Source organism: Pogona vitticeps, chromosome 9, assembly GCF_051106095.1.
Source record: "Pogona vitticeps strain Pit_001003342236 chromosome 9, PviZW2.1, whole genome shotgun sequence".
NCBI classification, from domain to species: Eukaryota; Metazoa; Chordata; class Lepidosauria; order Squamata; family Agamidae; genus Pogona; species Pogona vitticeps.
This window is the reverse complement of record NC_135791.1, coordinates 4,072,020-4,097,233: the sequence shown is the minus strand read 5'-3', so window position 1 is coordinate 4,097,233 and position 25,214 is coordinate 4,072,020. Positions and strand designations below refer to the sequence as shown.

Genomic DNA, 25,214 nt, shown 5'->3' with positions numbered 1-25,214 from the left:
GAGTTTGGTTTCCAGTCCTTTGATCATCTTTGTCACTCTCCTCTGAGCATGCTCCAGTTTCTCAGCATCCTTCTTGAAGCGTGGTGTCCAGAACTGAACACAGGACTCCAGATGTGGCCTAATCAGCACTGAATAGAGGGAGATAGTACCTCATGGGATTTGGAAACTATACTTCTGTGAATGCAGGCTAAAATAGCACAGGGCTTTTTTTGCAATCGAATTGCGTCGTTGGCTCGTATTCAAGTTATGATCTACTCACTCATAGCATTACTGAGCCAAATATCCCACATCTTGTAACTGTGCATTTGGTGGTTTTCCCCCCCCCTCCAGGTGTAGTCTAATTATCTTAACATATTTACAACGTGTTGTTTTTAATGGTAGTTATATTTCCTATTGGGTCATCATTTTAAATTCTGCAGTGCTCTGATACAAAGAAGGAAAGAATAGTAGATTGTCGTTCTGCGTGGATTCTCCAGTTTAGACTCCTGCACAGACGCCAGCCAGGGACTGGCAGCTGGAATGGAGTCATCCTGCCTCATTCCCATCCGTGGGCTGTATTTTATGATCGCGTTGAGATTTTCATTGTGTGTCTCTGTGTTGTCTGGTGTTCTCCTTTGCTCATGGAGTTGAAAGCTGGCACCTTCTTCCTGCAATACAAAGTTCGCCTCAACAATGACATGGCCTTTTGTGTGGCTCGGCTGGGGTGGGACCTGTCGAATAAACTCCTCTCCCACTCGCTAGCCATTCTTTTCGGAGCGGTCCGGAAAACAATTCCTGATAAGGCAAAAAAAGAAGGGGAGTGGAGAGAACAAAGGCTGGCTCCCACAAGACAGACCAGCTGGGGAGAAGCCGAGCGGATGCAAACATCAATTCTCTCAAAATTCGGCAGATGCGAACATTTGCTGGGTTTTGCCTCCCCTCCCCCCCCCCGGGAGCGGCCGTTCCAATTCGAGCAGATAGAAAGCAGAGCCGACCCTGCTGTGAGACAGAGTGAGGCAACTGCCTTTGGGGGGGGGGGCAGCTTGCGTATGTCATGAAAAGACTACAGGTTTCGGCAGGCAAGGGGGGGTACAAAACTGTTCGGGGGGCTGGTGGAAATAGACCCCATGAGAAATGAGATAAATCGGTGCCAGATCTGGGTAAACTCAGCTAGATTGCTAATATGCTAACCTAGAGGAAGAGTACACCATTCCTGGGTAGGCTGGCAGGTGACAATGGGCCTGTCCAGACTGGCCATTTGGGATGTTCGGTGGATTGGGCTACAAAGGTTTTGTTGAGGCTGAGAGGGAGGAAGAACAGTGTGTCCTTTGATGGACTCATCACATCTGAATAGCAAATGACCTCTTGTAACCTAGTTAAGTGCTTCCCCTGATCGTCTGTGTAGGGTCAGGGGAAGTGAAATTATTTTTTTAGCATCACTCCTCTCTCACTCTTCCATTTTCGTCTTTCCCCTCTCCCTGCTTTCCAGCCCTTGTTCTCCTCTCACTTTCTCTTACACGCTGCCTTGGAATCTACAGCCATGGCGGCAGTTGGAAGCTGAGGCTGCTGGACGTTGCTGTTGCCCAGCTAAACAAGGAGCATGCCAAAAAAAGTGAATATTAAAACTGGCCACTAGAGGGAACCAGAGAGCATTTCCCTATATTTTTCTGGCCTGTTGGTCATGAGAAGACAACATAGCAATAATGCGCAACACAACAAATTACTTGCATGATTAGAGCCCCCATAATAATCATAATGGTAACCTTGGTGCTGAGAAGTACTGAGAAATGAAACTAGTTCCTGTTAAAATGCGATGTTTTGAGTTCTTGATTCCTCTGAGATCAAAATACCTCCCTCTTGCGTAACAGTGGGTCTGTTTTGGTTCCATTTGTGTTGGCACTCCAGCCGAGTTTGCTAGCACTGAGAATAATAACCATAATTATATTGCCAATTATGCAACCATAATTATGCAAGATAATCATATTCTCACATAGCAATGAAAATATGCTTCCAAGCTACTGATTGCAGCTAGTTTCTAATAATAATCTCCATGTTTTGTCACGAAGTATAGGTTGAAACCCTTGCTGGTAGCTTGGTCTCCATTATTTCTGTACAAACATATCAGCCAGAATCCTGGAGAAGTTCACGTAAGTTTTGTGTAACCCAAGGCAGCTAATTGCAGCTGAAGGGCTGAAGGACAAAGAGGGGTCTCTTAACCCCTCTTTGGTGAATCAGGCCCATGACCAGGCATTCTCCAGGAAATACCTCAGCTTCTCATCAATGCATATTCGCTTCCACCAACCAAGCAGCCACTTCTCACCCAGGGACGGCAAAAAGAAGGTGGTACAGTGGTGCCTCGCTAGACGATTGCCTCGCAAAATGAGGAATTTGCTAGACAATGACTTTTTTGAGCGATGTTGTGCTTCACAAAACGATTGTTCCTATGGGCAATTTTCGCTAGACAATGTTTGGGTCCTTGCCTCGCAAGACAGTTGTTGTTGTTTTTACCCTGTTTCGCAAGATGGTCCCCCCCCCCCATTGGAACACATTAATTACATAAGACCTACTTTTTATCCCAAGAAGTGGGGGAGAAAGTGTATGCTGCTGGCTTTCCAGGAAAAACAACAGCATACACTTTCTCCCCCACTTTTTTGGAATAAAAAGTAGGTCTTATATAATTAATGTGCTTCAATGGCGGGGGGGGGGGGAACCATCTTGCAAAGCATCACCAATGGGGCTATGGCTGAAAATTTAAATGGTAGAGATGGTGAAAGCAGCCAGGAACCAAAGGGTAAAGAGATTGTAAAAAAGAGAGAAATCACAAACATAATGCCCCCATTAACACAAATTATGTACTGTACACTTTTACTAGACTGGCCATGTTCTAAAACAATGTTCCATTTTTCTTTTACGGAGCTGCTGAGCCTTTATCGTGCTTTGGATGGAGTGTGTGTGTGAGTGTGGGATAGGTGACTGACTGTCTGGTCCAGCCTTTGATTGGGTAGGTGAAGTAGCCCTGGGAAGTATCTTTCTCTCAATTTCAGCCATGTGCTTTTTCAGAGGTATTCTTTATTCCGGACATAGAGATTCATGATCAAGGTATCTCCCCTGCACACGTAGCAAAGGTTTTCCTAGCTGCAATGTCTAAGAGGGCGGAGTTTATTCCGATCACCTAATCTCTCAATGTACCTATCTCCCTATAGTCTCCCCCATTATTTTACTGTATACCTTTTCAGTACGGGTCATACGACCGTAATAATAAAGTTGATTTTTGACATGGAGATTCAGTCCTGCTGTCTTAGCCACCCTCTCCCCACATCACCTTCTACCTGCTTTTATTGTTTAATATCTGCCACTGGCTGATGCAGGGGGGATTCATGGAAAGCCAGGCACTGGGAAGGAGTAGACCACCCAGAAATGTACAAATACCTGCATGAACCTGGACACAAATCAGTTCAGGCCACTTCCAAAAACCATCTTGAGGTCAGTCAACCGCAATGGGTACAGCAAATATTTGGATAAAAATCAGGTTGGATGTTATTCACGCCCTGTACGAATTATAACGATAACGAGCTACTTTTTAGACCTTGGAAATATAATTATATCTGAAAATAAAAGAAACTTAAAGAAAGTTACTGTTTTAAAAGTAAGCTTTAGTGAGTCCAGGGTGCTTGCGTGAAAACATGTGCATGGATATGTATTGCATGGAAAACCTATTTCAAGTGCAAACTGTGAGTCACTCCTGTGGAACTCATGGCCACCAGGAATGCTGACTCTCAGGTTAGGTCGCTTATAGCATCATGGAGGTACTGTGATACAGTGGTTAAGGTGCTGGGCTGGGACCTGGCATTCCCTTTTCTAGATCCCACTCAGCCCTGAAACCCTTGGGCTGATGTCCATTCTTTCTGAGGCTGAACTCCCTCTGGGGGGGGGGGGGTTGAGAATAAAGTGGGACATAAAAGCAACTCATACCTCCTTCCCCCCCCCAAAAAAAATATTAGTTGCTATGGAAAGGCTATGCCAATTTTGGTTGGCTAGGATGGCAGGATCGAACCTCCATGTCCCGAAACAGTATACCCCTGAAAAAGCACACGGCTGAAACCGAAACGTAAGAGCAAAGCTAAATTGTACCTTCTTTTTTCATCTAACTAGCCACTGGTGGAAACATAAGACCTTTTGCTCTGATTTTTCGAGCTCTGATTTCTACACTCTTCTTAGGCCCTGTTCCCACACAATATTCCCAAGTGGTTTCTCTTTTAAAAATATTCAATGTTTGGCTCACTCCTCCCGTCCTTTTTTCAGCTCCTTGTCCTCTGACCTAGCAGTCAATGGCTTTCCATTGCAGAAAGCCAGTGAAATATTCTCTTCAAGTGTTTATTGAGCATTAATTTCTGGGGAAGGGGGGTTTAAGGCATGCACAAAATAGTTTGGCCAACCCCCTGCCCTGGCAGGGGGTGAGGTGGGTGGTTGGGTAAAGATGGGCACTGGGGATGGGACAGTTTTAATAGGGCAGGAAGACTTTGTCTGGAAAGGAAAAAGCAATTCCCGGGATGCAGGTCTTTAGATGCACAATCACAACGGGGCATCCAACGGTGTTCGGGTAAAGGTTGCCACTTCCTCGAATCATGGATTCAACCGCATTGCCAAACCGTTTTAGGGCAGGGCGTCTGATGTCCTTGACTGCTTGCACAGCCCCGTGACCTCGAGAGGGGTCAAACGACAATGCCCATCATCCTTGTTTTACAGGCTCAATGGGGGTCTGATGGGAGTCCACACATATCTAGAAGACACAGGGACTGGGAAAGCGAGATTGATTTGCCTTCTAGAGAGACAAAAAGAGGGGGCTTTCAAACCCACCTGGGGACCTGAACACTGCCTGAACTCAAAGTCCTGGTTTCTGAAAATACGAATCTGTTCGTTTTCCTTTCTCTCTCGTTCCAATAAATTTGAAACTTTATTCCAAACTTGAAGGAGCCTGTAGAATTTGTCAGATTTGTTTTTGAAAGAAAAACTCACGCACGGTCCTAGTTAAACCCAGAATTTGGTTAATTCCACCGGAAAAGCCCGTAACACATTGGGTTTCCCAGTGTGTTGTCGTGGACAGAGTGACGTCCTAGGATTCAGAAGGCCCGGGTTCAAATCCCCGGCCAGCCACGGAAACTTACAGGGGGAATGGAACTGGCAAAACTACTCTATAAATATCTCACTTATCTTAAAAGCCCTATTAAGATCACTCTAAGTCGGTTCCGATTTGAACAGAACAGACCCACATGCATATACGAAGCCTTCTCTTGAGTCGTGTGAGTGTGTCTTAGGAAAATAAAGACTCATGAATGACTACCTCAGAATTTCTTTCACATATTCATCCAGGGAAATGCCATTATTGCACTAGAAACACAGGGAAAAATACTGGATTATGCAGTTTGGTCTCCACTTCCCCGAGGAATTCTGGAAACCTGGCTTTGCTCCAAAATACTTTGAGGAGGAGATTTTTCCATTAAAGTCTCCGTTCAGTCCCAAAGAAACCAAGAAGAAAAAAGAGCAAGTCGCTCTGAAAGAAGACTCATGTCAGTCCAAACTCATATGATCCTTGCTTCTAAAGTTTGGGACACATTTTGTATCTCGTGTGTCTTTGGAATGAAAGGATTTCTGTATAAAATCTTCATCTGCTACTATTTTGGAGCAAGGTAGACCCTACACCAGGCACAAGCTACCTATGCTGTAGAGTTTTGCCACACAGGTATAGCAAAAATAAGAATAAAATAGTTTTATTCTTTAAAAACACTTTCATTTTTAGGAGGGTTTTAACACTTTAAAAACTAACCCACTTATTTTAGTGTGAGCTTCTGTAAATCCTAATCTACATCCTCAGATACATGGAGGTAGAATAATTGGACCACAGGTGTATACCATGGGTGTATTTCACCTGCCCCATAAAAAGAATGTCAGCACCAGCAGCAGATTGCCACAGACTAAAGACTTTGTTTTTCAATTTCAGGATCCTCCCATCTTCATCTTATTGCATGTGAGCCATGCAAAACCCCCAAAATTGAAAAGGGAGTCTTTAATCCGCAGCAACCTGTCACTGATTGTGACACTATTCTCACTGTGCAAATGGAACTGCGCAACGGGATTTTGTCCAGGGTGCAGAATCCACAACACGGTGCAAGCATACTTGTCATGCTCATGCGTCCTAAATCAGACTGGAGCAGAGGAAGCATCTCACCAAAGGAAAAAAATGTTGAGAGAGCCGGGTGAGGACCGTGGGGGATCATGTTCTTCTTGATCTCCCTGGGGAAACAGCAGTTCCTCCCTCGGTTTCGTAACTTTTTTTCCCGTGCTCCTCTTCTGCCCTTTCCCCCTGACACCGTGGGAAGCTTGTTTGCAGTTCTTTACAAGGCCCTTTTTCCTGTCATAATCCCCAGTGGCCTTCACGTCATTCTCGCTCTATTGGATTTTCATTTCTGATCACCGTAAATGCAGTTCTAAAAGGTAGACGTATTCCTGGATTTTGAATGCAAACCATCAGTTTTTAATGTTAATTACTCAAGTCCTCTGCTAACCCAATTTGCTCTTCCAAGGAGAAAGAGGATTTTTTATATTCCTGTAGATCACAGCCATTTTTAAACTGTCCTTCCTAAATGCCATTCCTGGAGCCATGATTTATTGATTTTGCTGTTAAGCCACAATGCAGTAGAAGCAAAATCTTTATAAAAAATATACTTCTAAAGCAAAATACTGTATATTTCACCTTTGGCGTATCCAGTGTGATTGGCCATATGAAACCTTCTCTCTCAAACATGCTGCTGTGATTCCTGTAATATGACTATTAGGTTTCTTTTCAGCTCTGCTTACTCACAGGTAACAGATCGTATGTGCTCCAAACCAGGAGTTTTCCATCATCAACATCTTCTGTTCAGGAAAGATCTGTGCTAAAACTTTGCAGAAAAATGATTTTGTAAATATGTTGAGGGGACACATCTGATCTCTAGATCGTACAAATAAAATACAGTGGTGCCTCACTTAACGAGGATAATCCATTCCAGCGAAATCGCTGTAGAGCAAAATCCTCGTTAAGTGAAATAAAAATCCCATTGAAACACATTGAAAACCTATTCAATGCATTCCAATGGGCTGAAAAACTCACCGTCCAGCGAAGATCCTCTATAGGGGTGGCCATTTTCGGTGCCTGTAAAGTGAGGAATCCATCCAAAAACACAGTGGGGAGCCATTTTACACAGTGGGCGGCCATTATGAAGCCGCCGATCAGCGGTTTTAAAAACGTCGTAATGCGAAGAATCGGTTCCCAAAGCAGGGAACCGATCATTGCAAAGTGGATTTTGCCTATTAAAACGTCATTTTGCAATCGCAAAAGCGATCACAAAACAGTCATCGTATAGTGGCTTTGTCGCTTAACAAGGTAATCGTTAAGCGAGGCACTACTGTAATAATAATATGTTGAGGGGAGTTTTACATAGCAGTGGATACTCTCTTTGTTATGTTTTTGTGTACAGTATTCGTTTAGTACAATAAGCATGCTAATGAAAAACTACTGGGCTAGTCAGGTATAATCTAAACCGAATCCCTTATGAATACACAGTCGAAGTGAAGAACAGATTTAAGGAACTCGATTTGGTGGACAGAGTGCCTGAAGAACTTTGGATAGAGGCTCGTAACATTGTACAGGAGGCAGGAACAAAAACCATCCCAAAGAAAAGGAAATGCAAGAAAGCAAAGTGGCTGTTCAATGAGGCCTTAGAAATAGCAGAGAAGGGGAGGGAAACAAAATGCAAGGGAGATAGAGAAAGCTACAGAAAATTGAATGCGGACTTCCAAAAAATAGCAAGGAGAGACAAGAGGGCCTTCTTAAATAAACAGCACAAAGAAATAGAGGAAAATAATAGAAAGGGAAAAACCAGAAATCTGTTCAAGAAAGCTGTGGTGCTGGAGGAGGCTCTTGGGAGTCCCCTGGACTGCAAGGAGACCCAAACCTATCCGTTCTGAAGGAAATCAACCCTGAGTGCTCACTGGAAGGACAGCTTTTCCACAGGGAATAAAATAAAATAAAATCCACCTAACTGGATTGGAACAGCTTGCCCAGGTAAGCTATGCCACCAGGGTGAGAAGCAGAGAGAGGAGAAGACCAGCTGAGATGGCTCTCCACCAGCCCTGTCTCTCAAAGGATCCCACGGAAATGTGTCTGGAGGCCAGCAACAATGTCAGGATGCAGGAAGTGGTCGGCTAACTTTTTGTTTTTTTTTTTTTTTGTGTGTGTTTTGGTTTTTTGCTAACTATTGAGAGAGCTTTCCTCCACGTTTGTCAGCCACTCTCGGTGCAGCTGTGCCAGACCCAAGGGCTCCCCATTGTCTGGGGCGGGCGGCCCACCTCCCCACCACCACCACCGTGCCGCGTTATATTTAACTCTCCTTCCCCAAAGGTATTCAAAGGGAATTGTTCGGACCTTCGCTTTCCCGGATTGTTTGGGCTTTCGCTCTCCCTCATTGTCCATTGTTGGCATAGCCCTGGAAGCAACACTCTGAGGACACAATGCGAGGCCCCGGGGAGGGGAGGGGGGCAGCCACTGTCTCTGGGGAAGGGGGTGTACAGAGGGCAGAACTGGGGAGAAGCTCCCAACATGAGTAAAAATGGCTAACCACCAGCATTTTTTTACAGCTTTTCACCTTTTCATGGGTGAACCTGCATGTGCTACCTCTTTGTTCCTAGAATCTTAGAGCTGCAGAACTGGAAGGGACCATAGGGGTCATCCAGTCCACCCCCCGTCAGGGAGACACAGTGGGGAATCGAACTCATAATCTCTGGCTCCAAGACAGATGCCCAAACTATCCAGCATCATGGGTGGGGAATCTCCAGAGGGCCACAGACATAACGGCCACCCCTGGACCTGGGTCGGATGCACCTACTCCAAAATGTATTTGTTATCCGCCTTAGCTTGGATTCTCAGGGACGTGGTGGTGCTGTGGGCTAAACCGCAGAAGCCTGTGCTGCAGGGTCAGGAGACCAAGCAGTCGTAAGATTGAATCCACGCGACGGAGTGAACACCCGTCGCTTGTCCCAGCTCCCACCAACCTAGCGGTTCGAAAGCATGCAAATGCGAGTAGATAAATAGGGACCACCTCGGTGGGAAGGTAACAGCGTTCCATGTCTAAGTCGCACTGGCCAGGTAACCACAGAGGATTGTCTTTGGACAAAACGCTGGCTCTATGGCTTGGAAACGGGGATGAGCACCGCCCCTTAGAGTCGAACACGACTGGACAAAAATTGTCAAGGGGAACCTTTACCTTTACCTTTTTAGCTTGGATTCCTCCCAGAGATGTCGCAAAAGGGTTAGAGGGCGCATCGGCATAAAAACTGAACATGCTATTCTCCCCACCCACCCCAGCCCCGTAGTTCCAGTTTAGAAGCAACTGCTAGGGTTTATTTCGCCAATTCATTTCTCCCGCACTTCAACTGAAATCAAGGCTTGCATCCAATTACGCCTGGGTCCAAATCACATTGACTCAGTGGTTCCTCTTTAGTTGCAATTCATCTGTCGTTTCCCATCATTTCCTGAGCTCCACTTCTCTTTCCCCCCCCATCCCCAAACCGTGGGTGAAAATTTGCTTCCGCCCCTCCAATGGGATTAAGCCTATGTCTTCAAACGGTGCCCTATTTGAACATAATTTAACAAGCTTAATTGACTTTCTGGGGGTGTCTGGGAAAGGGGGCCCCATTATGTGGGGAGGGAAGGATCAACTCTTTCTTCCCCGGCTACAATCCCCACTGAAAACCCCCTTAAATTTAAAATTAAGCCAGGGCATGGGAAGGGAAGGTCATTGGCTTCGCTCAATGTAAATATGGGTGGGGTCAACATCTTGACTGTATGATCCTTGCAGCCAGGGGCTTTCCTCTTTTGGTTGTTGTAAGGTTTTTGCCATGTTAAGAAGGCTGTTCTTCCTAACGTTTCACCAGTCTCTGTGGCCGGCATCTTCAGAGTACATGGATTAGCAGAGTACATGGATATTTGCGAGATTGCATGATTGCAGCTGCTCTGTTGGGCATCCATCTTCTTGTTCCTTCAAGGACAACTGCTCATTGTTTTTCCTCCCTCTCTTTTCTACAGTTACAGCGCCAGCCAATGAGTTATTGTCTCCTCTGGTCCTGACAATGCACAAGGGTCACGTCAATTGAGGAAAAGGAAATGAGCCAATTGGTAAATTACAGGCCCAGCTGTGCTACGGAGAGCAGACCTGTGTCATGCAAATCTGCTTCTCCTTTCGGCCGGTGTCGCTCTTGTCTTGATCCCTGGGAGGCGCCCTATTACAATTTTACTTTGGGTCAAAAAGAGGGCAGACCGGGTACCAGCTGGGCAGAAGATCTAGTTAGACAGCAGTTGAAAAGTTTCCTTTTTTTGGAAAGTGATTCCCAGCATCTCTTGGGCACATGGCTGTATTACATGGTGGGTTATCATCATAATCAAACTGCAGAGCTGGAAGGGACCTTCCGGATCATCGAATGCAGCTCTTGTTAAGGAAGCACAGTGGAGAACTGAACTCCCAGACTGAGCTATCCAGCAGTTCACTATGAGAATAGCCATCCCCCCTCCACACACTAGTTTTTCCAAGTTGTGCATTCAGGAACCAGGAGATATGAACGTTCTAGGTGGTGGGGGACACAGAGGAGAATTGGGGGAGAGGTCCTGGGATCCAAACTTGGCTGGAACCCGATTCTCCCCTGGACCGTCGAGACAGAAAGTACATGGCAGCGAAGTGTAGCTACTGATTCATATGGAATACGCACTCTGTACACGTTCAGAAACACTGTTACTTGTTCCACAGCTGAAAGCCAGTTCTCTGGCTCAAACTGGGTCCTTGCAGTCGATAAAGCACTGAAGCTGAAATACTACTGGGATAATCTGACTAGGGATTTTATTCCTAAAATCAAAACCATAGAATCATATCATAGAGTTATAGAATTGTGGAGTTGGAAGGGGCCTCCAAGGCCATTAGAGTCCAACTTCTTGATGAATGTAGGAGTATATCTGACCAGTGGTTTCCCAATTTTGTCTTGAATTTCTCTCTCCAATTTTCCCTTCAATTTTCTCCAGCATTGGAGCACTCCCCACCTCCCAAAGTCACGGGTTCAAAATCCGTGCTGCTCGGTTAATAGATTCAACCGAAATCTGGCTTCCTGTCGCTTGAGCCCATGATGACGTGTCCTGCACTCCGGGATGATCAAGAACAGATCTTTCCCCTCCTCTGTATGATGGTCTTTTAAGTATTTAAAATACTTTTCAGTTTTCTTTCCCCAAGGCTAAACATGCCAAGCTCTTTTTGATCTTTCCTCCTAGGGCAAATGTTCCCAATCTGTTATAATAGCTAAGCTACCTCCAATGCACATCTCCACCGTGTTTGTATAAAAAGGTGTTTTTAATGGGTTCACACCATCCTTTCTCAAAATGTAGAGGCTCGTGTCTCTCCCGAAGTGCCTGTTCCTCATATGTACACATGCACTCTAAATTTAATATCCCACTCCGAAAGGTCAAGGAAGAAATTATTTAACAAGAGCTACAACATATATAGGCTGGCCTGTGACCATCCAGAAAACACTTTGGGTCACAACGCTCAGGTTGAGAAACACTGTCACAGGACTTGGTTTCCATTCCCTTGATCATCCTTGTTGCCCTCCCCTGAACGTGTTTCCGTTTGTCGACACCCTTCTTAAAATGTGGTGTCCCAAACTTTATTTCTGGACGAAGGAGACTTGAAAAGTCTTTTTTTAAAAAAAGAATGTGGAAGAAATTATAATGGGCGGCTTTCCTTCCATACTAGAGGCTTTGGCGCACATCACTCTTAAAGATCTGGGTTTGAATCCATATATTCTGCTGTGCTAGCCATCCGTTCATTTGTCTTCTCTGTCGAGAGGCCCATTTTCTTTAATGCCCATGTGGCGAGCAGATAGGAGACGCTTCTCGCCATGCTAAGAATAGTTGCACCTCTTGGATTTACTCAGCTCAAATGGCAGAGAACTTTATTTCTGTTTGTTTGCAAAGAATTCGCCGAAATTCGCACATCTTCAACATGGAAAGGACACAAGACTTTTTGTCACTTTAAAACGAGGGGAAACAAAATGGGCAGGTTTTCCTCTCCCAAAAATCTGAGCTGTCTCAAAATCTTAACCCCAGGAACTGTTTTCTACAATGTGATACCACTGGCAAGAGCAAATCTGGACATGCCCCATCCACTGCCTATTTGCCTTAGATAGGCAGGACAGTTTCTCTCCCCCCCCCCCGTCACATCATGGTTGGAAAGCAAAGCCGTCCCGTGCAGCTGTTCTCCAGGCTGATGGGTCAAGGACAGGAAATGGTGGCTTGTTAAGCTTATGTAATCGGATGGTTGTTGTAGGTTTTCCAGGCTGTTTGGCCGTGTTAAGGCTTTTCTTCCTAACGTTTCGCCCGTCTCCGTGGCCGGCATCTTCAGAGGAACAAGAGTCAGAACGCTGTCTGTGCTCTGTTGCAGTTGGTTGGAGAGTGTCTGAATTTTATTTGATTGTGTTTGGAGTTTTTTTTAGTGCTTGTGCAATATTGTGGTCCAGAGAGCCAGAAGCAAAGGGAGAAAGCCAGTGAGTGCATGCCCTGAGGTTATTGGTGACTAGAAATTAGGCAGATTTATTTGGATTTTTTTTTTTTTTGCACCACAAATATCACAATTCTCCATTCTGGAAGTTCTATCTACCTTTCAGGCACCTAACAAACACTTTACTGTGGCTCACCTGGAAGAAAGGCCCTGAGACTTAACCAGGGCATGTTCCACTCAGGCTGCCTGCTCAGAAAGATAGCTCCCAACTAGCAATGGGGCAGGAAAAGGGCGCTCGGGTGGAGCTCGGCCTAGGTACGTTTCAGAGACTTCTTTTGGTTTAGGCCTTTCTCCCAGGCGAGCCAAATTTATGTATCCGTAAGGTAGGCAGAACGCCAGAATGGAGAATTATGGTATGTGTGGTCCAGAAAATTAAAATCTCATCCCTAACAGGCGACATCTGGAGCAGAACTACCTATTCGAAATAACTTGTTGGGTTTGATGCGTTAATGTCCAAATTATTGCTTTCACATTAACCAGTGAACAAGCCAACGGATGCCTCTAAAGAATAATTCTGGGGAAGTAGCCTTTTTAGAATGTCTTAATATTACCTTTTTAAAAGACCTGATGCATGTCTCCTGCATGATGCAGAAGGAACTCTTTTGTTGATAATCTGTAAATCTTACTCGATATTTCCAAGCTCTGTATGAAATGCCATTGTGGGAACACATGGGCAGTTTTTCTGAAACAAGCGCATATCAATATTTATTGGCTTGAATCCTGTTGCACAAATTGGCCCTGAAGTTTTAAGTGATTGGAAGATGCTGATCTGGCTTGCTGAGTTCTTAGGCAGAACCTTTTTAATCCAAGAGGGCGAAGAATCAGTTCCCGAAGCAGGGAACCGATCGTCGTAAAGCGGATTTTCCTCATTTAAACATTGTTTTGCAATCGCAAAAGTGATCACAAAAACCTCGTTGTAAAGCAGATTCGTCAAGCAGCGGGGTAATTGTCAAGCGGGGCACCCCTGTAAATATTTATTGGCTTGAATCCTGTTGCACAAATTGGCCTTGAAATTTTAAGTGATTGGAAGATGCTGATCTGGCTTGCTGAGTTCTTAGGCAGAACCTTTTTTTTAATCCAAGAGGGCCAGTTTTGGGGAAAAGGCAAAAAGCATGGAAGGAAGGAAAGGGGGGTAGGAAGAATCATCAAGGATTAAGAAAGGGCAATTACATCTTTTCCTGGAATTTCTCAATGGGTAATTGAAGGCCCGGGGGTGGGGGGGTGGGAGAGATATACATGTTTATCATCCAGCAAATTCTGTTTAAAGTTTCTTAATCCCATCCACTTGGACAGGATTATTTTTCCTTTTAGAACCACGCTTTGTTACAGAATTCTCTCAGAACTAGATTGACAAGGGAGGGATTTTATGGCATCCACACAGACGCCGATTGTAAATAACAGCTCCAGCTGCTGGCCATCTGCATTTTATTTTATTTTGGGGGGGTTGTTTTGTTTTTCAGAGACAATAATACCCAATGAATTTGCTTATTGTATGGATTTTTGTTATGCTTGATTCTCCCCCCCCCCCCGTAAGGCCTAAATTTTATTGGAGAAAGCAGCCGGCATGAAGTCAATCACGCAGGCTCTTCCTTTCTATCTCACTGTCCCTCATTCCGTCAGGCATGCGCCTGGGCACACAATGGTTTCTTGGGGATGATGGCCATTGTAGTCCGAAAACGGATGTTTCCCATGCTCTGGACGAAGAAGAAGGGAAACGGTAAGAGGGGAAGGTCTGGTAGGGGGGAGAGAGAGAGAGACGACATCCTGAGTTTGCACGGGAGTGATTGATAGCTGAGAAAGAACATTCTCCTTTTGTTTTAAGGAATGTGCTGCTATGTGTATATATAGGGACAGAAGAATGACACATACAGAGCAAAGTCATGTTTCCTGCCTGCTGGGAAGGGCCAGATGTTTTCCCAGCCTACCGCCCCCTCCTGGACATATACATGAACAGTTTTATGCTTCCATCCGGAGGATGACTGCTGCTCTTATTTGGGAATTTTGCTTGCTGTGCATAAAACATACCTCATAACTACAGAGAGATCTCAATTCTGTTTGCATTTGACAGTGTTTTGCTCCCAAACCAACTGGCACGGGATCCCAGGCTTAGCTGTTAATACCGTGGTGCCTCGCTAGACAATGATAATCCGTTCCACTGAAATCGCTGTTTAGCGAAATCATTGTCTAGCGAAAAGAATTTCCCCATTGGAAAGCAATGAAACCTGTTTAATGCGTTCCAATGAGGAAGAATCGTCGTTGTCTAGCGAAGATCAGGCATAGGAAAGCCACTTTGCGAACCGCCGATCAGGTGTTTAAATCACTGTCTTGCAAAGCTTAGGTCCCAAAAACACCTGTTTTGTGAGCGCGGAGGGAGCTGTCAAAATTGCCGTCTAGCAAAAATCGAAGCAGGGACCAAACATCGTCCAGCGAAATTCCCCCATAGGAATCACTGTTTTGCGAATCGCTATAGCGATTGCAAAAAGTCAATGTCTAGCGAAAAAACTGTCATGCGGGGTAACTGTCTAGCGAGGCACCACTGTATATTCATCATCCTCTGCCGTCAAGCTGATTCTAACCTACAGAGCCAGAGACTCAGACCACTCAGCTATCCAGCCAGCTGCTTTACTCTTACACTTGCTCAAATAGCAAATAGCAACGCCCAGAGAGATTCCTGGGCACCATTTTAGCAAGTGCAATGTATGGGGAGGGGGAAGCATGCACGTTTGTGCATGTGTATAACGAAGTTCTTATGAGAAAAGTAATGATAATAAAATGAAGTAAAAGGTGGACATCCTACGCAGGGGCTATAACCTGTCATTTCACAACACACAGCATTTCTGGCACATCTAGAAAAAAGGATAGTCAACTATAAGACAGCTATGCTTTTAAATATATATATTGTTAACTCCATGTCACTCGCACCTTTTAAATCAGTGGAGGAAAAGATTCTTGTCAAGGAATGGAGCGATAGATAGCTGGTGAAATACCTTAAAGAGGGCGGCATGGCAGAATGGATGTGAACAACCCATTTATCCCCAGAATGAGGGAAATGGAGGTCCCCAGTGAGGGTGTCAAGAGAAGCTGGCCTAGCCATGGACCTTTCTCCCGTTCACGGAAATCTTGGGAAGCCGTCTGGAGCATGGCGATGACGCGCCACCAAATACCACCGTTGATTTGAGTCAATATACATGTCAGGATTGCTTTGTATCTTTGGGGTGTTTTTTTTGGGGGGGGGGTTTCCGGCTTTCCTCATAAGGTAAGCAAGGACTCCACAGCCTGTGCAGGCAGATAAGCTTCTGGTGCAGAAGGAATGTGTGTCTCGCCCATCGCGGAAAAATACTGCCTGTTAATTTTGAGGGGTGCAACTTTTTTGTGCATTGAGGAACGACGGAGGTGCACCTAATTTGGGGTCCAGAGGACTGAGGCAAATGTAAGGTAAAGGTAAAGGTTCCCCTTTTTTTGTCCAGTCGTGTCCGACTCTAGGGGGCGGCGCTCATCCCGCTCTTCAAGCCATAGAGCCAGCGTTTGTCTGAAGACAATCTTTCCGTGGTCACATGGCCAGTGTGATTTAATGTGGTGTGATATAAAGTTAGAGAAAACAAGGGAAGGTTTCTCCTAGGATTCTGAGACAACATTAGCCTACATCAGAAGTCATCAACTGCATCCGACACCAAAGATTGGGGTACTGTACTTATACGAAAGACGGCACATCTTGTATTGTGAGTTAATATGCAGGATCCAGCAGCACATCTGTCCACAGGAAATCCAAACACGGATGCTACTGTCTTTTGTGGAAGTTTGCCTGGAGATGTCCTCCCTTTCTAAATCCACAGTTTTTAATAACATCAACATCTCCGCATCTCTCCCGTCCTCTGGAGACTCTGAAAAATCTCTCCCGACATTGCTCGAGGCGCGCAAGCCACTCATGTTTACCTAGGCTCTCCACGTGAGGCAACGGGCAAAGATATCTTACTGCACTTTGCGAGGCTAACTGTTGCCGGCTCGTCACGGAGCCACGAGCTGCTCAATCCTTTCCCCCATCTGCCGGATATAAGGTGTCCTTTAACCCACCCACCCCCTTTTTGGCATGGCCGCAAGGACACCGATCTCTCATCAGCCACCAAGCCGGCCGAGCCAACGGGTGATGGGAAGGTTTGAGACCTAGAGACAGATTTATTTGGGTGAAGGTGGGGAAAAAAAACAGCAAGCAAGAGAAACCCATGAAAGGGGTGAAGGACAGTGGGAGCCCCACTCCGCCTTTTCAGCTAGCAGGCGAGGAATACTCGACAGGCTCAAACTTCTGCTCCAGCTGTGCACTTGAACACGGCTGTTCTGCTTTGGCTCTTCTGAGTTTCACAGCTCAGCGGTTTAAGTCTCTGGTTGCAAAGCCAGAGGGTTGAGAGTTCGATTCCACCACGGTGCCTCTTTGGCATGGGAGGGACCCAATGATCCATTGTGTCCCTTCCAACTCTGCAGTTCAAAGGTTATTATTCTAAGGTTATTAAGTGCTGGAAAGTGGTTTCTTCCCCCCAACCCTGTTGTTGTTTAGTTGTTAAGTCGTGTCCGACTCTTGGTGACCCCATGGACCAGAGCACGCCAGGCCCTCCTGTCTTCCACTGCCTCCCAGAGTTGGGTCCAATTCATGTTGGTATCTTCAGTGGCCAACCCTAACCCTACCTTGGTTTAATCATCAATCCAAAGGGAGGCTGTAGCCACGGGATCGAAAGACAAAGACTCGGAAAGGGCTGCCATGAAGGAATTAGAAAAGATCATCAAGGGCAAGAACGCGTCACTGGGGACCAAGACCATCACCACTGCCATTAGTCACGTTGGCTAAGGCAGATGGGAACTGCAGTCTTCCAGAAACTGCATGGCCAGCCCTCGTCTAGGAGTACTGAATAGCGACGTACTACGTATTCAGAATTTTTGGGCCACAAATCCCACAATTCTCCGCTCGGTGAGTTCCACCTAAGAGACCCACACCTCAAGATCATAGGTTTTGTAACCAAAAACGTCCAGATGGCACACCCCTATGCTATAGTTTAACTATGTGGACACTATGAATGTTTGGGCAGGAAACAACTCTAAACTACAGTGGTGCTTCGCTTAACGATTACCTCTTTAAACAACAAATCCGCTTTACGATGAGGTTTTTGCGATCGGAAATTTCGCTTCACGATGATCGGGTCCCTACTTCAGGAACTGATTTTTTGCTAGACAACTATTTTAAAACAGCTGATCGGCGACTCTAAAATGGCCGCCCGCTGTGCAAAATGGCTCCCCGCTGTGTTTTAGGACGGATGCCTCGCTTACAGGCACCGAAAATGGCCACGCCTATGGAGGACCTTCACTGGACGCTGAGGTATTTAGCCCATTGAAACGCATTGAACCAGTTTTCAATGCATTTCAATGAGCTTTTTCGTTTCGCTTGACGAGGATTTCACTTAATAGCGATTTCAACGGAACATATTATGCTCGTCAAGCAAGGCACCTGTAAATACAAGATAATTATCAAGGCAGAGGTATCTCAGCTTCTACCAGACCCCACACTTCTTGTAAAGGGAGGCATGGAAGTTTTGCTGCTGCTTATTTTCCAGGTTTGCTCAAGGCGTAGACAGCCAGGGAAAAAGTCCAACAGAAAAGCTTGCTTACAACAGGAAAAACCATGTCCCGGCTCTCCAGTTACTGCAGGAAAGGGTGGCTAAAAGTCCTTCCATCTGGGCACAAGGAAAGTACAGCTAGATAGCCCATATACCAGCCTGAAACCACTCCACTCCTGTGAAGGAGGCAGATACGTGTTAGATTTGGTAGCTTCGAAGTCTGCCAGGGTGGCAAACCAGGTTGCTGGCAGTCCTTGGACAATCCTAGGGCTGAGGCTGGCCACCTCCTGCTGTCCTCAAGGATTCTGTAGTCGTAGCTTTCCGGCTGAGCTTCTGGTCCCCTCTCCTCTTTCCTGCTAGCAAGAGGTACTTTTATGTGAGTCTCCCATTTAACTATTTTTGGAGTGGCTGGGGGTGAGTAAGCCACCTTTCCTCTTCCCCCATAAGCTGGACAGGGAGCGCTCTCAGCTACACCGACATTCCAAACTCTCTAAAAACAGAACAGTGTAGCTGGCGATATAATGAATTCAAATTAATAACCAGACAGCAGCATAAATAAATCAACAAACAGGCATCCCTTACAAGAGCTCAGCTCTTCCACAAACTAATTAAAACAAGATAAGCACAGAAAGTACATTTGAAGCGCAACTTGCGAACATGGTAAAATACAGCACATTTAAGTCTGCGGATGCCTCCAGACGAAGGGAATGGTGAACCACTTTTGGCTGTACTCTTTAGCTGGAAAACCCTGAAAAGGGTCGTCGTTAAGTCAGAACTGACTTGATGGCATGCAATTATGGTTATTGTCCAAGTAAAACATTTTTTTCCATTTCTTCTGCTCCTGTTTAAAGGGGTTACTAGGGAATGATGGCATTACATCATGCATTCACTGGGCATTTGTTCAACTGTGGTTTCCAAAGTTTTCAACTTAAGGCTCCCTTGACTTACTGGCCACTGGCCAAAGCTCCCCCTTGGGTGCGGGAGGAGAAGCGGGGAAGCCCGGACTGAGAAGGACTTCTGCAGGTTCTACAGAGGACTTTTAAGGATTCCGTAGCATCCCCAGCTGGGTTGGCAGCACTTTGGGGGGGGGGGTCAGGGCGCACTTAGGGAACCACTGGTTTAAAGCACCGGACAGATGACGCGGGAATGTGAAAAGCGCAGGAAGAGGGGCCATAACTTCATGCAGAATCCTGATGTTGGGATTTCCTAATGCCTTCATTAAAAATAAACTAGGGGTCTCCAAAGTATGGCCCGCGGGCCAAATTCAGCCCATCTTGCCTTTTTATCTGGCCCATGCACACCTGTGATTCTATATCCTAACAGGGTGTTTTTTTCCTCCTACGGAACTCTTGGTAACCTAAGTTGTGTAGTGGATAGAGTAATAGGCTAGGACTCAGAGGAGTCCCGGGTTCGAGTCCTCACTCAGCCACGGAAACTCACTTACCTCAAAAACCCTCTTAGGATTGCTATATGTTGGATACAACTTAATGGCACCCATAGAAGTCTTATAGTGGAAGATTCTGATCCCTTTTACCATTCTGGTCACAACAGACCTGATCTTTCCTCACACCCCTGCCCCGCACGAATAGCCATCATTAGCTAAGCTGAGATGTTTTGCCTCCTTTCTTGATATTCATTACAAATCCCCTAGTCAGATCCTAAAGAGTCCTGGATTTTGCAAGCCAGACCCTTAGGCCCTTTAACCTGCAGGGATACCGGCCTCAGAAATGACAAACTCTCCACGTTTTCAAACACTTTTTGAACTTTTAATGAGAGACCCAGATCCAAAGCAATCGATATCCATTTTGTGACCGAACTCCTACCCACAATAACTCCTTTGGGGACACATGCCTTGTTTTCTTGCATAAAAGGAGCAAAATGGAGATGAAATCCTGACTACTGCTTTATAAGACCCAACAGAAACTTGTCTTAGAAAGTTCGTAAGGGAAACAGGCTTCCGTTCCTCCTTTGGAAAACTCCAAAGCCACATGAAAAAGAACTGGGGTGGGGGGTAAGGAGATTTTTTTTTAAGCCAAACCATGAGTATGCCAGGGAAAGGTACGATGAAAATGTACATCCTGCGCTGACAGAATGGACTCTTCCCCCAAAACTCATCCATCACGTCATTAGGATCAGTCATTCGGTCAAATCGGCAGTCACACACAAAAATTCCTGATCCAGGGAGCCATCTCTGGTGAGCTTCCATGCCTCTAGCCCTCCTTCATTGGGTGCAAAGCGAGGATGACAGTTCCGAGAACATCTGACCGCCAACATCCAGTCCTGGCAGGATGAAAAGAACATCGGAGAGCCGCATCTCTCTGAATTTCTCCGCCAACGGTGAAGAAACTCTGGCTGGCCACCCAGAGGCCAAAGACTTCTCCACTAGTTCTTCTCAGGTCTGTTCCGGTTCAAGACCGCCCTGGGGGCGAACTCCAGCTTATCTTTAAGGCTGACCACCTGGGTGAGGTCCTTCCCGGCGCTCTCCTGTAGGGTGCGCTCTTCCCGCTTCTCCGAAATGCTCTTCTCGTCCTCAGGCGGCGGAGAGGGCTGGCCACGGATAAACCACTCCAGGTGGTACCCCACGGCCCCTACCACAAAGGCAACAGGGAAAGTAACATAGGGGGCATAACCCCGCACCGTCGCCCAGAAGATGGGCCACATGGCCGCCAGAGACCCTGCAGAGAGGGGGGGAAAGGGGAGAAAACACTAGTCATTCTCAGCCAAGTCTTGTCAGAATCTGTCCTAGGGACTTTTTTCGGGTGTTTTTTTTTAATTGGATATTTTATTGGTTCGGCTTTATTGGATGCCAGAGTGGTAGCAGAAAGAACAGGAGCATTCTGGTGTTTTAAACAATAATTCAGCGAGACTTTAAGCCTGTACAAGACGTTTTGTGCTGTTTATTAGGTTGCTCTTTCAAGTGCTATATCCCATGCCCCTCCCACGCCACACTCCCACTCCTCGGGAGGGGGGGCTCTCCCCTAAGAATCCCACCAAACTACAAATTCCAAGATGCCCTAAGACGGAGCGAAGGCAGTTAAACTGCCCTAACGCACGTATACTTTTAAGTCAGGATCTCTGTGTGTGGTGTAGCGAATAGAGTGATGGGCTCAGGAGGCCTGGGTGCGAATCCCTGAGTCACCATGGAAATTAACCGGGGGGGGGGTATGGCCCTGGTGAAACCACTCCTTCAATATCACACTTACCTTGAAAGCCCTTTTAGGGTTGTGATTAAGTCGGTTCCAACACAGTAACAATAATAATAACTAGGATCACCCACTTTAGTGTCACCTACAACCATCTTTGAAGGCCAACTTGAGAACTTCCCTCCTTTGGATTACAACTTTTCCCATTTTTAGGATCTGGTGGGCAACACACAACTCCTTGAAACTGGCCAAGGCCCCACAGGTTAGAGGACCCACAATCCCATCCGTCCCACACATTCACGCCGGTTGAAAGATCCCCGCGCTTGGAAAAAGTTACTGGCCACGATCCTCGGTTAGATTCTGAGCGCGGGGTGTGTGTGGGGGGGGAGAGTTTGCAACGGACGGGGAGACTACAACTCCCAGAATTCTTCCCAGTGGCTTCTGCCGTGCCAGGGCGGACGCGAAGGGCAAACGAACAAACCAAGCGACATCATCCTCATCATCATCACCAGGGCAGGCGCGGTTCCGCCGGTCTCCTGCAACCGTCGCTCCGGGGTTTTTTTTTGCAAACCAAGCCTACGGGGCGTTCCTGGCTCTGTCCGGGTCTCTCTCCTGCGTTTGTTTGTTAAGGTCACGCCGGAGCGGGCAGATGGGTGGCTCCGAGAACTACCGTTCCCATCATGCACCGGGCAGCAGAGGATTCTGGGGGTTGTAGTCTCAGAACCCCACACCACCATACCCCCCCTAGTTTGGAGGGGAGGGATCCTAAATGCTTTGGAGACTCCCCAGGACCCCAATTCCCTGTCCTTCCACCCTCCCCACCTGCGCGCCCTCGTGCGCCCTGGTGCGCCCTGGCGCGCCTCGACACTCCAGGAAAGCGCAGCCCCCCCTAATTCGGATCGGGAAAGGTCCAAAGCCCCCCCCAAAGCCCGGCAAGGGGGAGGCGGCGGGCAGGGACCCCCCCTCGTGGAGGGAAACACCCCCCCCATCCCCACCCCTCCGCCGGCTCACCTCCACCATCCAGCCGGACAACCCACCCTCTCCTCTCGCCGCCAGCGCCGCCTTCCTCGGCCGCCTCGCCTCTTCCCCGCTTCCTGCCCGGCTGGCATTGGCCGCGCCGGCCCGCCTCTCTCCGCCTTCTCCGAGGAGGAGCTCCAGGAAGGCGGGGAGGGAGCCGGGAGGGAGGAAGGCGGGGAGCAGGGTGGGTGGCGCTCCGGTGCGGGGCGCGCGAGGCTGCGGCTGGATCTGCTCCGGGCGCTGGCCAGTGCCGCCGGGAGGATCCCTCTCCCCGCGGTCGGATCGCCGCCCCCGCGAAGCCCTGCTGGGCTGAGCCCCGGAGCCTTTCCGCCTTCAGGCATCCCTGACATTGCCCCCATCCAGTCCAACTCCTGCCTTCACAGTGTGCGCTTGTGTTCCTGCGTGCGTTGGTCTAGAATTGAAATAAGGGGGTGGGGGAGGCCGTGTGGTCGCTGCAAACGAAAAATGCAAGAATAGGCCACAATTCCAATACCTAGCCGCCTAGAGTGATTCATTGGTCCAGATAGGCGGGGTACAAATCAAATAAATAAATAAATACCTCTACATAGGCCACTAATAAAAAATCCTGAAGCTGAGGCCCCAAGACTTTGGCTCTCAAATGAGAAGAGAGGACTCCCTGGAAAAGACCCTGATGTCGGGAAAGTGTGAAGGCAGGAGGAGAAGGAGATGACAGAGGACGAGATGGTTGGACAGGGTCACCGAAGCGACCAACATGAATTTGACCCAACTCCGGGAGGCAGTGGAAGACAGGAGGGCCTGGCGTGCTCTGGTCCATGGGGTCACGAAGAGTCGGACACAAGTTAATAACTAAACAACAATAAAAAATCATACACTATGCAAACTTTTGTGGGTAAATCCCACTTCTTCCAAAAGAGAACCCAAACTCCAAATGTTGGTGGCAAGTTGGGAAGGGCCGCCCAGTTATTCTCAGATGTTAAAGCCTTGGCAAGATGAATTTCTCCCGGAACCCCTGTCTTGCATGAGGCAGGGCTGTTGTTTTAAAGTTGCCATGGGGGGGGGGGAGCTGTGGGTTGGATTTCACCCTCCAGTTCCTCAAACAAAGAAGTATCAATGATACACTAAATCGGATGCTTTGGATCTCTATGGAAAGGTAAAGGTTTCCCTTGACAATTAAGTCCAGTCGTGCCTGACTCTAGGGGCTGGGGTCCATCCCCGTTTGTAAGCCAAAGAGCTGGTGTTTGTCCGTAGAGACTTTCCACGGTCATGTGGCCGGCGTGACTAGACTAGACCTTCCCACCAAGGTGGTACCTATTTATCGACTCGCATTTTTACATGCCTTCAAACTATTCGGTTGGCAGCAGTTGGGACAAGCGACGGGCGCTCGACGGGTTCACGCGGATTTCAACGGCCAATCTTTCAATAGATAGCTGAGTGGCTCTGTAGTTGAACCTGCAGTGCCACCTATGATGGACCTCTATATTCATAGCCAATTCCCCCCCACACTGCAGCCACTTTTAGCCACCTGGAAGAATGCAGGTGTAAATGTTATCATCATCTTAGAACGGCAGAGCTGGAAGGGACCCTATGGATCATCGAGTCCAGCCCCTATCTGGGAGGCCCCGTGGGGATTTCAACTCTCAACCTCTGGCTCTGCAACCAGATACCTAAACCACTAAGCCAGTGGTGTTTAACCTTGGCCCTCCAGATGTTCTTGGACTTCAACTCCCAGAAATCCTGGCCAGCAGAGGTGGTGGTCAAGGCTTCTGGGAGCTGTAGTCTAAGAACATCTGGAGGGCCAAGGTTGGACACCACTGCACTAAGCTATGTTGAACAGTTAGTTAGTTAGTTAGTGGATTCACAAGAATAGGTCTAAAATTCATATGAAAAGGGGGGAAATTAACATTAACAGCACCCAGGAGAATCAGTTGTTGGAAGCAGCTTTGAATAATTCTGTTTTCACCTGTTCCCTGAACAAACGGAGGGAAGGAGTCTGGCAAATCTCAGTTGGTAGTTTATTCCAGGGCCGGGGGAGGGGGGGAGAGAGACCACCCAAAGGGTCCGATTCCTCGTTGATGCTTTTTGGCCTTCCTCTGTGTAGCCACGTTTAGGCACCTGGACTGAGAGGAGCGGATGAAACAGGCAGTTGATTTCTGACAGAGAAGTTCTGGCACATGTTGCGCTCCTAAACCCTTATATACCTAGTTGTTCATTTTTTTTTATTCCCCCACCCCAACAACATCCGCTGTCATCTTGTACCTGGGTGTGTGCCCATGTGTCTTTGTTTATACATATACATTCACACAGGGAGCGAGAACAAGAGAATGCAGGTAGACACTGCATGCTAATCGTGGTGGACTCTCTGCGGAAAAGCTGTCCTCGCCGCACAGCCAGCCATGCTGGGGGAACCAGCGTGGGGGGGGGGGAACCGGAGAGGACAGCATGACCGTCTTTTTCTCTCCCCGATTCCCCAGCCGCCCCTCCAAAGCACCCGTCTGGAACAAAGCCAGTGCTAATTAGCCAATTAGGGGCGCGGAGGCGCTGTGGCTGGGACACGCAATGAGATCCCAAAGGATTTGGGGGGGGCCACTCGGCTCTCTTGATGGTCTCATCAATTCCTTCCCTGGCAGATTCCTCTGTAATGGTTAGGGCCCTTGTATCTCCTATTCTCCTGTTCCCAGTTCCCTGGGCACTGTCACCCATGTGGTCCTCCTAGAAAAAGTGGGGGGGGCAGAACCTCTGCTTGCACAGAGCCCCAATTAATTGCATCTTGGTGATTAAAAAAGAATCCGGAAGAATCACAGCGGAACAAGAGACTCAACACTCACAGCGTCACTGTGAATTGTTTTTCTCTGGCTGCGGTG

At 47.3% G+C, this 25,214-nt stretch overlaps 1 protein-coding gene across 4 annotated transcripts; it reads right to left on the bottom strand.

The window, feature by feature from the left end:
* Nucleotides 1-19,955: 19,955 nt before the first annotated feature.
* SMIM12 (small integral membrane protein 12) lies at nucleotides 19,956-22,505 on the bottom strand. 4 transcript variants are annotated; one of them, XM_072979741.2, is made up of 2 exons: nucleotides 22,392-22,505; nucleotides 19,956-20,886 (listed from the first exon to the last, which is right to left on the bottom strand). In XM_072979741.2, the coding sequence occupies exon 2, from the start codon at nucleotides 20,870-20,872 to the stop codon at nucleotides 20,594-20,596; it is 279 nt and encodes a 92-aa protein (XP_072835842.1). In that variant the 5' UTR covers nucleotides 20,873-20,886; nucleotides 22,392-22,505; the 3' UTR covers nucleotides 19,956-20,593. The 4 variants fall into 4 exon arrangements, with proteins under 4 accessions (XP_072835842.1, XP_072835843.2, XP_072835844.1 ...); XM_072979742.2 differs by having other exon boundaries at nucleotides 22,366-22,502; XM_072979743.2 differs by lacking the exon at nucleotides 22,392-22,505 and adding an exon at nucleotides 21,864-22,159.
* Between the last annotated feature and the right edge of the window lie 2,709 nt (nucleotides 22,506-25,214).